This window comes from Nelusetta ayraudi, unplaced genomic scaffold (assembly GCF_046127955.1).
Source record: "Nelusetta ayraudi isolate G7.1 ecotype Tasmania unplaced genomic scaffold, CSIRO-AGI_Nayr_v1 ptg000002l, whole genome shotgun sequence".
NCBI classification, from domain to species: Eukaryota; Metazoa; Chordata; class Actinopteri; order Tetraodontiformes; family Monacanthidae; genus Nelusetta; species Nelusetta ayraudi.
In genome coordinates this window covers 3,238,912-3,252,500 of record NW_027466052.1, presented here as the reverse complement: position 1 = coordinate 3,252,500, position 13,589 = coordinate 3,238,912, and the positions used below count along the sequence as shown (strand labels likewise).

Sequence of the window (13,589 nt, the reverse complement as noted above, 5' to 3'; positions counted from 1 at the left end):
GACGGAGGGAAGAGGGAAAGCGGGAATGACGGCCGAGGGGCTGAGGAGTTTCCCTCAGACTGTTGCTGTTCCCGCGTCTCACCGGGTCCCCTCGACAATCTCATGTTTCGTCTCCGAGGCCGCTGATTGGACGGTTCATCTTCACATTAACGACATGGATCACAGATGGAAAAGGGAGAGAGTGATGGGGAGGGAAAAAAAAGAAGAATTTTTTCGCAGGGTGACTCCATCTGCGTGAGTGTCTTGCCGCTGTGTTGGAGTTGAATGTGTCTCATGACCTGAAACTATGGAGAACTACACACACACACACACACACACACACACACACACACACACACACACACACACACACACACACACACACACGCGCGCGCGCACACACACGCGGCCTGTGGCCACTCTATGGGTCTCCATGTGCTCCCATTTCCAGCCTTTCCAGAGAAACCCAAGAGCGGTTATGGCAGCGGAGTGCTGAGGGAGGAAGCGGTCCTGCCAACAGCCCGAGGATGGGTTTCAAAATAAAGCACAGAAGTGAGGAAGAAGGGAGGAAGAATGGGGGAGGTAGAGAAGGAAGGAAGAAGGGAGGAAGAAGTAAGAGAAGGTAGGAAGAAGGGAGGAAGAAAGAAGGAAGGAAGAATGGGGGAGGTAGAGAACGAAGGGAGGAAGAAGGGAGAAAGAAAGAAGGGAGAGAAGGACGGAAGAAAGGTGGAAGAAGGGAGGAAGAAGGAAGTACGGAAGAGGTTAAAGAAGAGAGGAAGAAAGAAAGAGGGAAGACAGAAGAAGGGACGTAGAGGACAGAGAAGGAAGGAAGAAGGGATAAAAAGGACAGAAGAAAGGAAAGAATCGAGAGGAGGAAGGAAGAAGGGAGCGATGGGAGAAAAGGAAGGAAGAAGGGAGAAAAGGAAGAACGGAAGAGATAAGGAAGGAAGAAAGGAGAAAGAAGGAAGAATGGAGAGAAGGGAGAGAAGGGAGGTTGAAAGCAGGATGCCTCTGCGACTCTACTGTAGCGTGACGACTCATTAGCTCCACCCAGAGGACATCAGATCACGGCTCAGTTAGCACGTAGCGTTAGCATGCCCGTTGGACTGCCCTACTTACAGCTCCTCTCCTGGTCCGAGGCCTTGGCCGGGATCTCCTCCACACAGTCGGCTGGAAACCAGCCCACCTGGCCGCGGGCGCTGCCTTCCCAGAATCCTCCCTCCCCGACGCTCAGGACTGGAAGGGTTCAATCACACACAGAGCCCAGTTATTGTCTTCACTGTCCACTTCATCTCCACACGTCCAGCCTCCAGGAGGCACACACACACACACACACACACACATCTTTCTGAACTTGTGCCGGCAGCAGGATGCCTGTGTGGAAAACACACCTTTGTTGCTTTTCAGACTACACACATATTTTCAGACTCTGTTTGCTTGTGGGCGCTAGCTCACCTCTGTATGCGCGTCTGTCTCGTGTGTGTGTGTGTGTGTGTGTGTGTGTGTGTGTGTGTGTGTGTGTGTGGATGTGTGTGTGTGTGTCTGTGTGTGTGTGTGTGTGTGTGTGTGGGTGTGTGTGCACTTGCTGCCAGCTGCTGTTGCACATGTGGTGCCAAAGAGAAAATACGCAATGGAATAACAAATGTATTTGACCTATAGTGGGACCACTCGCATGTGACTCTCAAAGACCACGCCCCCTTCTCACCTTTGACCCTGTCGCTCTTGTACAGGTTGATCTCGCCCTCCGCCTGGGCGATGTAGGGCCGGACCACCACAAAGTGTCTTCCGGGGACGGCGCTGTACAGCTTCCTCCTGGGTCCTAGCGCCTCCCCGCGGTTGCCGGGGCTGAGGGAGAGCACAGCAGGGTCAAAGGTCAGCATGCTGACGTCAACAAACTCCCAACTGTATTGTTTGAGATGCTCCGATTTCTTTTTAAGAACCCTTTTGACTTTTATTTTGAAAGTCTTCTGACGTTCATGCAGGGTTGCTGTCTCTGCACATGCTTTTTTTTTTTGGAGATTGAGAAAAATACAATCTAAACTGAGATTGTTCAGATTATATTTTGGATTACAACTTGGATTAAGTCTTGGATTATGACCCAATTCGAACTCCTACCTGAATCCACCAAGTGGAGGAAGTAGCCCTCCAGACCTGGGCAAGGCTGTCTGGGACAAGGCTGCCTTGTTGAACAGTGTCGTAGTACTCAAGATTAGTCTTGTCTCAAGACCGGTCTCGTTTAATCTGTCTGCCTCAGACTGGGCGGAATGAGGATTTTCAAGACCAAAATCAAGACTCAGCCAACACAACAATGACAGATAACAAAGGAAAAGAATCCAGCTGCTGCCGTTTTACGCTGTTTTCTTTTGTTTGTGGCACCCAGAGTGACAAACCCCCTTATTCCTAGTTGATTAAAGTTTTTTTGAAAATGGTTAAAAAAAAAAGTTGTCAAAACAGCAAAATGTTAAAGGATTTAGAAGCAAATTTTAATTGAAAAAGTCTTGGTCTTGTTATAAAAAATCTTGATGCTCTTTAGTCTTGGTCTCAGTTGGTGTGGTCTTGACTACAACACTATTGATGGCCCCCCCTCTTAACAGTAGTAAAGCGCTTCGATAGTGTAACTAAAAGCTGACTGACTGATTGTTTGATTTATTGATTGTTTGATTGATTTATTGATTGATTGTTTGATTGATAGTATCTGCCAGTGGCCAGTATCTGCATCTCAGCTCTTCTTCTTGTTCTGTGCTTGTCCAACCAAAGTTAGTGTAATTACACAGTAAGCACACACCACTTCCTTTCTTCAAAATAAGAGCATAATTTACTCTTTTCTTCTTCCAAATGAAGCGGCCCAGAGAGGTGATGCTGAAGAGGTGGAGGAGGAGGAGGAGGAGGAGGAGGAGGAAGAATGTCAAAATATTATGCTGGGAACCGTGTGGACGAGCAGCTTCTTCTTATCTACACGTCATGTGTGTCTCAGCCGGACACTCCAGTCGCTTTCCGGCTGCGATCAGCCTGATTTCCCACCACCCCCCCAGCTGGAAGCCGCTCGTTATTCTACCCATCAGCAGCTGTGAACCAGCCGCCGCCCTCACGTGATAACACAGCGCCACTCGGCGGACAGCACCCGTAACAGCGGGTGGCACCACCACCAGATGGAGGAGTGGTGCCAAGGAGCAGCGCCGGCGGCAGCAGCAGACTACTTCTTCTTCCCGGCTCCCTCGTTAAGCACGACCGTCGTCGTCGTTAGCGGGTCAGAGCTAACGAGTCGTGCGAGGAGAGCAGCGTGAGGAGAGACAGGAAGTGGGTCACCTCGTCCTGGAGACTCCTTCTCAAACCTTCTCAGTCCTCCAGAGTGCTGACCCCATTCGGCAGCGAGAGGAGGAGCACACACACACACACACGCAGCAGACACACACACACACGCAGCAGACACACACACACACACACACACACACGCAGCAGACACACACACACACACACACACACACACACACACACATGCAGCAGACACACACACAGAGCTCGGGTTCATTCTGCTCAGGAAGAGTCAACGTTTTTCTTCACTTCCTGTCGGATTCTGGCAAATTTTGTGCGTTTTGGCGGAAGCAGCAACCATTGGCTGTGGAGCTTTCCGTTGCAAAAAAACAGGAGGCCAACACCGAAGCGGAACAAAACTTGCATTCTATGGTTTTGGCCAGCAGGGTCCGCCAGAGTTGGCTTCAAATAGACTAAAAATGTACCGACTGCCACTGCTCGGTTCCGCCCACACAACCAAATATGGAAACCCGCTGAATGTGAAACCAACCTCTGGGCTTCAGAACCAGCAGGTGGTGACACCATGACAGTGGGTGACCATGACCTGTTCAACTGCCCGACAGCAGGTGGCGCCAGGGGTGTGGCTGGCTCTTCACTGATTCAGTCGGCTTCTCAGTCAATGATACTTTCACCGCGGCACTGAAATGAAGCTGATGTTTGGCGTTCCAAGAAAAAAGGAATTTGTGCCACACATCACTCTGTACTTCCTGGTTTATTGAATGTTGTTGTTTTCGTCCTCCCTAAACCTAAAGCAGAATCATTTTAGCCTGATGACGTCATCCATCCATCCATTTTCAACACCCGCTTCCTCCTGCACTCAGGGTTGTGGGAGTTTGCTGGAGCCTCTCCCAACTGTCATAGGCAGAAGGCAGGGGACACCCTGGACAAGTGGCCAGTTCATCGCAGGGCCACGTAGAGACAAACAACCATTTGCACTCACACACACATGCACGGACAATTTAGAGTCTCTAATTCACCTCACAAGCATGTTTTTGGACTGTGGGAGGAAGCCGGAGAACCCGGAGAGAACCCACGCAGACGCAGGGAGGACATGCAAACTCCACGCAGAAAGGCACCGGGATCCGTGAATCGAACCCACGACCTTCTTGCAGTGTCGCCCGCCTGATGATGTCAATAACTGCAAATTAGCAACTTGCCTTTAGCACAGTGTGTGCTGGGGACGGCGGCACCGTGCTAGCCAACTGTATGCTAGCCCTCCACGCTGTTGAGCACTTTTGTGTGATCGGAACGCATGATCTACTTCCCTCCGTCAAACCAAGACCAGCAACGTTCCGCACTTCCTGTCTTGAAAATGAGAGCGTCACTCAGACGTGTCCTCTGCTAGGCCTGGGGTTCGAGTCCCAGACCAAGGCGTCACCCAGTGTTCACACTAAGGGCGTGTTTTCATTGCCTCGCCACGCCTCGGTACGATTGTGTTTTCATTGGCTCTGTGATCACGAGGCCGCGGGCGGAGTCGACGCGGTAAAGCGGGACAATGTTTTCGTCAGCATCATTTCTGTAAGACACACAACAGCGCAGCAATGGACAAAGTAGAGGTTGTTTCATACCTGCTGCAACCTTTATATTTTCACCAAAAGTAAACATGAGACAGATATAATGGGAAAATAGCATTTATAAAAGAACAATAGAAAAACAGACAGTAAACACGCCCAAAATAGAGCCTCCTACTTATTTGAAACAGCCTGTATGAGCTGCCCTAGCGAGCCAAGGACGACTTTGTTAAATGCCGCGGTGTTCGAGCCTTCCTCTCGACGAATCCGTATTTCCTCTCGCCTCAAGACTCCTCGGATTCCCTAGCTTAACTGCGTCTCACGCAGGAGCAACTCGATTTGTTCCGAGCGCTGCGCCATTCGCCGCTCGTCATTTTCGCGAATATGGTTGAACACACCCGCGACGTCGAGGGCATTCCCGGTTCGCCCGCCCCTCCCCAAAAGACAAAAAAAAAACATGTATTGAAATAGCTGCTTTCAAAAAATGTATACACATATAAATGTATTCGTGCAACATCAATAGTAGCTACTACCGTATTCACGGTCAAATGTGCCTGACACGGAGCGCTGCGAAGAAGGAGTTGGCGTCGATGTCCGCTCCGACAGGGGACACCGACGAGGACACTGAGCCAATCAGTGCCCTGATCGTCGCTACGTCACCACTAAACTCGCTTCGTCTCGCTTGGCCCCTCAACTATAGAGGTACCAAAACCGCGCCCCCCGTGGCGAGGCGAGGCAATGAAAACACGCACTAAGATAGCCGGGCTGAGCTCCACCCCTGAGGACAGACGGAGCAGCTGCTCCAATGTAACGAGATGCGACTGTGACTGTGTACGCGGTGTTTTCCCTCTGGTTGTGGTGTCACCGACGGTGTTCAGACTGAGTCAACGAGTCACTGTGTCAACGAGTCATTAACACACCGCCGTGGCCCTTCAATAGGTGATCAGCTGTTGACAGTCACTCATTCCTCACCTCGATTAACTGGAAACTGTTGCCGTGATGCCCCGGGCCTGATTGACAGCTGTCACTGTGTGTGTGTGTGCGCATGCGTGTGCATGTGTGTGTGCGTGTATGTGTGAGATGCGACAGCAGGGGGTGCCACAGAGACCGTCATGGGCGAGTGTGCGGGTGGAGGTTATGAAGGGAGGGTGGGGTGGTAGCAGCGCACAGAGAAGCGGTAAAGGACAGTGGGAGGAGCTGATGGCGGAAGCTCCTCCCACGCAGCGCAGCTTCACCTCAGTCTGGAGCCGAAGCGTGAACGCTGCTGCTGCTGCTGCTGCTGCTGCTGCTGGTCGCATGGTGAGGAGCGTCTCCGGGAACCAGGCTGCTCATACGGGGACTGAAGGCAGACGGAAATAGCAGCCGGCTGAATGTAGAACGGTGCGTGTAGTGTGACTCGGACCAATCAGCCAATCAGGGACAGAGCAGCACGTGGCCCGGACCCACAGTGACCTGCGACCCCACAGGAAGTTAAACACTTCCGCTGAACGGGACGCTGTGTCTGTTTTAATCATCCCAGTAGCGTAGACTATGCACCTGCAGGGTGTGGCCACTTAGTGGAGCTAGCTGAATTAGCAAAGCCAATTTCCTGGACCAATTCCGGTCGACGGTTGTGCTTCCACGTCGCCTGGTTCGCTTTCCAATGGACGTCAGGATCGTGAGCTTCCACACGTTCTTAAAACATTTCACGTTGCGTTCAGTCTTTTGACTGTTTCCTGTAACTTTGGTGATGTTAACAACACACACACACACACACACACACATTAAGCACTAAGAGAACTAAATTCTGAGAAAATTAAGAGCTGGTTAGCACTGCGTCGTTGTTACTCTGCCTCCTCGATTCCAGACATTACAGATGTTTTTTTCGCGGTCTGACTGGACGGCCAATCAGGAGCCGGATAGAAGCTGTGAGTCAGACTGAGATCCTGCTTTCGCACGTAACAAACACAACATTTGCAACCGTGTCAGTGTTCCAGCTCAGATCTTCGGACCGCAATCAATCACACACAACTAGTCTCCTATTTTACGGTGACAGGAAGCGGACATGCTCACTGAGGAGGCTAGGCTAACAGCAGTCTGCACATGTGTCCCTGCTGGGTGTCTTTCTGGGAAATGTGTGCGCGAGTTATCAGCAGGTTTAACTATCGAACCATGCTGAAAGTGCCACAGCCAGTCTTGGATTTTGGTCTGTTTGCAGTTTTTTGGTGTAAAAGACCTCTTGTGCAGCAAAGACCGAGTCCGAGTCCTATTAGCGCTCGGGCCGCTAGCTAAGCTTGGAATCCGAAGCGAGAGGCGGGGCCTGAAGGACGCTGTTTAAAACCTGTTACAGGAGAATTGAACAGGAGGCACGGCTGCGGTCATGTCACTCTCTCAGTCAGTCGGAGGCTCCGCAGGCTGAGCGCTGTCACCTCTGAAAGCTCCGCCTTAGGCCACAGCGCGAGCAAACTGTCAGAAACTGTCCTCCCCCGAGCCCTTCCCTCATCTCCTCCTCACCCTCACTCCTCCTCACCCTCATCTCCTCCTCACACTCACGCCGCATCATTTCTCCCTCCCTTTATTTTCTGCTTCTCATCTTTAATGCCAACGCTTCATCTCCACGTCTGCTCCTCCTCCCCTGATTAGACAGAGGCTGCGCTGTGGAGAGAGTGGGTAGTGTTGGTGCAGCTTCCAGACATGTCCATCTGCCGGGGAGGAGGAGGTGATGGTGGAGGTGGTGGTGGATGTATTGCAGCAGGAGGAAGTGGTGTAGAAGGTAGAGGAGGTGGAAGTACTGTAGGAGGAGCTGGAGAAGGAGGAGGAGAAGGAAAAGGAGAAGAAGGAGCAGGAGGAAGAGGAGCAGGAAGAGGAGGGACAGCAGGAAGCAGTGTTGGAAGAGGAAACAGGAGGTGGAGAATGAGGAGGTGGTGGTGGAGGTTGAAGGGGAGGTGGTGGTGGGCCATCAGGAGGAGGTGGAGAAGGAGGCAGGGGTGGAGGAGGTGGAGGTGGTGATGGGGCAGCAGGACGGGATGAAAGTGGAGCATCAGGAGGAGGTGGAGCAGCAGAAGGAGGTGGAGGTGGAGCAGCAGAAGGAGGTGGAGGTGGAGCATTTTCCTTACTTAAGCAGAGTAAGGAAAATCCTGGCTGACCCTATACATCCTGGCCAGAGTCTCCTGGAACTCCTGCCCTCTGGAAGGTACAGGAGTATCAGCTGCAGAACAAACAGACTGAAAAACACTTTTCATCCGTGGGCTATCAGGCTGTTAAATGCCTGAGCCCCATCCTCACTGGCTGAGAACATTTTTAGCAGGGCATTTCCTTTCTCTTTTTTCTCTCTCTTTTTTTTTTTTTTTTTTTTACCTTTTAACCTTTTAAATTATTAGGGGGTGAATGTGTGTGTCAAAAGGTTTTAAACTGGCATTTTGTGTATCTGACTGTCTTTTAACTTATTGCACTATGGGAGGGAAGCCCAAACAAATTTCATCGTAGCCGCTTGTTGCAATGACAATAAAGAGCATTTGACTTGATCAGAAGGAGGTGGAGGTGGAGCAGCAGAAGGATGTGTAGGTGGAGCAGTAGAAGGAAGTGGAAGTGGAGCATCAGGAGGAAGTGGAGGTGGAGCATCAGAAGGAGGTGGAGCAGCAGAAGAAGGTGGAGGTGGAGCATCAGAAGGAGGTGGAGCAGCAGAAGGAGGTGGAGGTAGAGCAGCAGAAGGAGGTGGAGGTAGAGCATCAGAAGGAGGTGGAGCAGCAGAAGGAGGTGGAGGTGGAGCAGCAGAAGGAGGTGGAGGTAGAGCATCAGAAGGAGGTGGAGCAGCAGAAGGAGGTGGAGGTAGAGCATTAGAAGGAGGTGGAGCATCAGAAGGAGGTGGAAGTGGAGCATCAGGATGAAATGGAGGTAGATCATCAGAAGGAGGTGGAGGTGGAGCATCAGAAGGAGGTGCAGTAGCTGAAGGAGGTGGAGGTGGAGCATCAGGAGGAAGTGGAAGTGGAGCATCAGAAGGAGGTGGAGGTGGAGCATCAGAAGGAGGTGGAGGTAGAGCATCAGAAGTAGGTGCAGCAGCAGAAGGAGGTGGAGGTGGAGCAGCAGAAGGAGGTGGAGGTAGAGCATTAGAAGGAGGTGGAGCATCAGAAGGAGGTGGAAGTGGAGCATCAGGATGAAATGGAGGTAGATCATCAGAAGGAGGTGGAGGTGGAGCAGCAGAAGGAGGTGCAGTAGCTGAAGGAGGTGGAGGTGGAGCATCAGGAGGAAGTGGAAGTGGAGCATCAGAAGGAGGTGGAGGTGGAGCAGCAGAAGGAGGTGGAGGTAGAGCATCAGAAGTAGGTGGAGCAGCAGAAGGAGGTGGAGGTAGAGCATCAGAAGGAGGTGGAGCAGCAGAAGGAGGCGTCTTAATCAAGACTGACACAAACATGGCTTCGAGAAAAACAGCCGTCACACTTTAATCCTGTGCCAGATCACATGATGATACACACACTCACACACTCACACACACACACACACACACACACACACACACTCGCGCACACACCCGCACACACACAAACATGTCATCTCCAGAGTGTGCCGCGGCCAACCATGGCAACGGTTGCCACGACGACGGCAGGATGCCGGAGTCTTTGATGGCAGCTTTCCCGGAGGAAGCTGTCACACGTCAAACCCTGAAGGCCTCTGATTGGACGCTGGGGCCTCATGTGACCCAGAGGACTCAGCTGGGCGGGGGAGTCTGACTCTTTCCTCCTTCCTTCTTCCTGCTTCCTTCCGTCCTTCCTTCCTCCTCCTCCTCCTCCTCCTCTACCTCTAACAGCAGGGTGTGAAATACAGGGGGGTTGGATCCCCTTGAGACCCCCTGGAAGCCTCAAAGCAAAATTTAAAGGGGTGTCATATTTCTTTCAGAAGGCGAAAAAAAATGATATACTATCATCACCGATGGTCACTGCAATGTCTTTAAGATCCTGTCTAATATGACATTTTTGAAAACCCCTCCATCCATCCACTTCCACTACCCTCTTCCTCCTGCACTCAGGGTTGTGGGGGTCTGCTGGAGCCTCTCCCAGCTGTCACAGGGCGAAGGCAGGGTGACTCCCTGGACAAGTGGCTGGCTCATCGCAGGGCCACATAGAGACAAACAAAGACAAACAACCATTCGCACTCACACCTACGGACAATTTAGAGTTTCCAGTTCGCCTCACATGCATATTTTTGGACTGTGGGAGGAAGCCGGAGAACCGGGAGAGAACCCACGCAGTCACAGGGAGAACATGCAAACTCCACACAGAGAGACCTAACCTAAAGACCGAGCCACTGCGCCACCGTGTCGCCCAGATTTTGAGAGTATTATTCACAATATGTGGACTGTCATGGCTTGAAAAACATGGAATATTGTGAGGTTATCAAAGGCCTCCTGCACGTTAAGGAAATTTACATTGGTATCGAGTAACAGTGGGGAGGATGGGGAGCCGCCAGCCCCAACCTCCTCCCAACACTGACGGGTATTTCGCACAATGGTCAACGGCGACAGTCGATGACTGACCCCCCTCGTTGGCCGGGGGCCTGTGCCCACCAGCAGGATGTGGGCGGAGCCCTGCCGCACTCACCTGGGCTGGCGCTGCGGCCGGCGAGGCTCCTCCCCCAACCGGCTGAGGGACGGCGAGCGGCTCCTGGCCCCCCGGCCCATGGTCCGCACCACCACATTGCCGTTGGGGCTGCCGCTGGGCATCTGCTGCAGCAGCTGGGGCGACAGGCTGCGGTGCAGAGCGGCGGCGCCGGACGGCGGATGGCGGCCCGGGACGTGCGGCTGCTGCTGCTGTGGGTGCTGCGGGTGCAGGGCCCAGCCCCCAGGAGAGCCGTGCTGCTGCTGCTGCTGCTGGTACTGGCTGACCGTGAGGTTGTTGTCACTGTTGGAGCGCAGCAGGACGCGCGGCGCCGACAGCGAGGATGGAGACTGACCGTCGCCGCTGCCGCCACCGCCGGAGGAGGACGGGCCGCGGCGCCGTTTGGAGTAGGCGGGAGCCTCGCGGAAAGGCACTGCAGAGGACAGAGGGACAGAAGGTCAGGAGGTTATTACAAAAGAAGGACAAAAAGTTCTGTAGGACCGATAGACAGAAGAAGGACAGAGGGACAGGTGGACAGAAGGGTAGAGGGACAAAAGGACACAAGGTCAGAAGGACAGAGGACATCAGAGGGACGGAGGAGGACAAGGACAGAGGGAGAGAAGGATGGAGGGACAGAAGATCAGAAGGACAGAACGGTAGAGGGACAGAAGGACAAGGATTGAAGGTTTTGTGACTGGTTTGGTGCGGCGGCGAACAAAAGGGAGGGCGCTCTCACGTATTGACAAGCAGTCCTTTTCAGTTTATTTGGGACCAACTCTGGCGACCCCTGCTGGTCAAAGAAGAGCCGGTTTTTGGCTCTTCTTGATAAGCCAAATGCTGTGTCTCAATTCAGGGTCTGCACCCTTCAGACCGAGTGTCCTCCGTCTGACGGAAGCGTTCTTCGAGTACCCAGCCTAGAAGGACGGACCAAACCCCGCCTCCCCGGTAACCACCCGGGACGGTCTAGCCTTCGGCGTATTTCCTCGTTTCGTCACCACCGTTCCCTCCGGCTGGCCAACCCCGGAAGTGACGTTTTTATAGTATCAAGCTAACCATTGGTTTGCCATCTAACAATGCCGTCGGATGATCAAATAAATAAAATCCTACGTTAAAAACTGGATACTTTATGTGAAACTTCAATATTTCAATTTATATGTCGTGTCTTAACCAGTACGTGCCCCTAATTTCAGCTGACTTTCCAGGATCCTAAGATGCTTTGCAGCAGCACGCAAAGCATCATGGGATACACAAGTACGCGAAGGATAGTAGCGGTGCATCCTTAGAATCGGCTAAAACGAGTGAGTATTTCCGAGTACGCATTTTGAGCGTCCTAAGCACCCTCGGGAATGGGGACGAGCCTTCGTGCAGTGCGTTGACGCAACTTCCTTTCAAAATGCGCACTTCAAGGATGCAGACCCTGCATTGAGACACAGCACTGGAGTGACTGTCCAGGTCTATCAGTGAGGGGTCAGAGGTCAAATCTGAACTTCCAATATGAAAACTCTTCTTTTTTTTTTCCTTTAAAGTAGCCGGTCACATGATCAGCCCAATGACTGCTGTGGCATCCAGGTCATGTGACTGGGGGTCATGTGGTCCTGTGTGATGGGCGGAACGGTCCTGTTCATATGGGTCATGTGACTGCAGCTGGAGCCTGTTTCGCCACAATTGTCAGGTCATGTGACTGCAGTCCCAGCTGATGTCCTGGTCATGTGACTGCGGGTTTCGAGGCCGTAGTAGAAAAAAGGAGGTGGCAGAAATAACTTGTCCTGCTCGTGCCCCTCCCCCGCCCTTCTCCTGCCCCTGACCCGACCCGCCTCGTCCGTGCGCTCACCTCCTCCGCCTCGCCGACCCACCGACCGCTGGCGAGAGACGCGTGATTGGCTCCCTGATCGCGACCAGCGCCATTCGCAGGACCGCAGTTCTGGAGCGCGGCGGCACTGGGCCGGGAATGGAGGTTGGCCTTAATTTCCCCGAGGACGCATCCTAGCGTCACACTGTGCCGACAGCCGTCATGCTCGTAACCTGATTAGCTCCTGATTATAGCCATGCTAGCCGGCTAGCTATCCTAGCGCTAGAGGCTTCGTGAACAGCTGAGGGGCCTGCAGGAGGGGGTGTGGCAGGCAGAATGTGGCGGGGCTATTGAGTCATGGCCAAACCAGGGTTGCCCTCTCAAACGCCCTCCCTGCTATCTCCCTCCACCCCACATGCTAGCATCTAATGAGCTAGCACAGCTAGCAGGCTATTAGAGTCACAGCTTTAGCTCAGCAGACCTGCTCCACTTCTCTCCGGTGGCACACACTAATTAATTATGAAGAAGAAAAGAATGTGTGTGTGTGTGTGTGTGTGTGTGTGTGTGCATGCGCGTGTGAGCACGCGTGTGTGTGTGCCCGCGCGCGTGAGCGCGTATGCGTTCCAAAGCATCTTACGTAACATCTGGAAAAGCAATCAGTGGAATCCATAGAAGAAGGGAGGCTTTTTTAACACAGAGGGAAGGTCAAAGGTCGCGGAGCTGACGGATGATGACAACAGCTTTTTTTTTTTTTATATCTCCCACTGAGTTGAGACAAAAGAAAAATTCCTTCTGGTCCTTCAGTCGTCAATCAGGGCCGCACTAATCAGATCAGAAATCTGAAGAACACATTTTAACTGTGAGTGAGTTTGTGTGTGAGTGTGTGTGTGTGTGTCCTCCTCAGACGGACAGAACCAGATGGAGCGTCACCGGCGGAGCTCAAAGAGACAAAAGCGAACCCACTGGAGGGACTACTTTCAGTCTGTATCCCTACGCAGATCGCAGATGGGACACAACGCAGCTAAGCAACACGCAGAAGGAGCTGACTCGGTCGTCCGGGCGCTTTTCAATGCACGCGTGCACAATGTGCTGCGCCGGAACTATTTTTCTCTGCATGTCACTGAGCTACGAACCTGTGTACCACCTGGCTGACTCTGCAGCTGGGCGAAGGCAGGCATGGGCAAACTACGGCCCAGGGGCCACATGCGGCCCGTTAAGCTTTTTAATCGGGCCCGCCAAACTAGAAGCTATATTCTGGTTCGGCTATTCTAGTTTGGCCCCTCTGTCACACTTTAGAACCCATTGTGGCCCACCCGTCAAAAAGTTTGCCCACCCATAGCAGCCACACGGGTCAAATATTTGGCCTCTGACTTGGATCCAAAACCCTGACAGGACCAACGTTAGGCGGCAACATGAAGTGAACAAAGTGGA

At 52.6% G+C, this 13,589-nt stretch overlaps 1 protein-coding gene across 3 annotated transcripts in view; it reads right to left on the bottom strand.

The window, feature by feature from the left end:
- LOC142882820 (SH3 and multiple ankyrin repeat domains protein 2-like) overlaps positions 1–13,589 on the bottom strand; it is an 80,273-nt gene that overhangs the window by 32,966 nt on the left and 33,718 nt on the right. For all 3 annotated transcript variants that reach the window (XM_076017500.1, XM_076017508.1, XM_076017516.1), the window contains exons 12-14: positions 10,373–10,802; positions 1,685–1,824; positions 1,099–1,215 (exon numbers count right to left, since the gene is read on the bottom strand). In XM_076017500.1, coding sequence (XP_075873615.1) covers positions 1,099–1,215; positions 1,685–1,824; positions 10,373–10,802 — 687 coding nt within the window. The remainder of the gene's footprint in view (positions 1–1,098; positions 1,216–1,684; positions 1,825–10,372; positions 10,803–13,589) is intronic.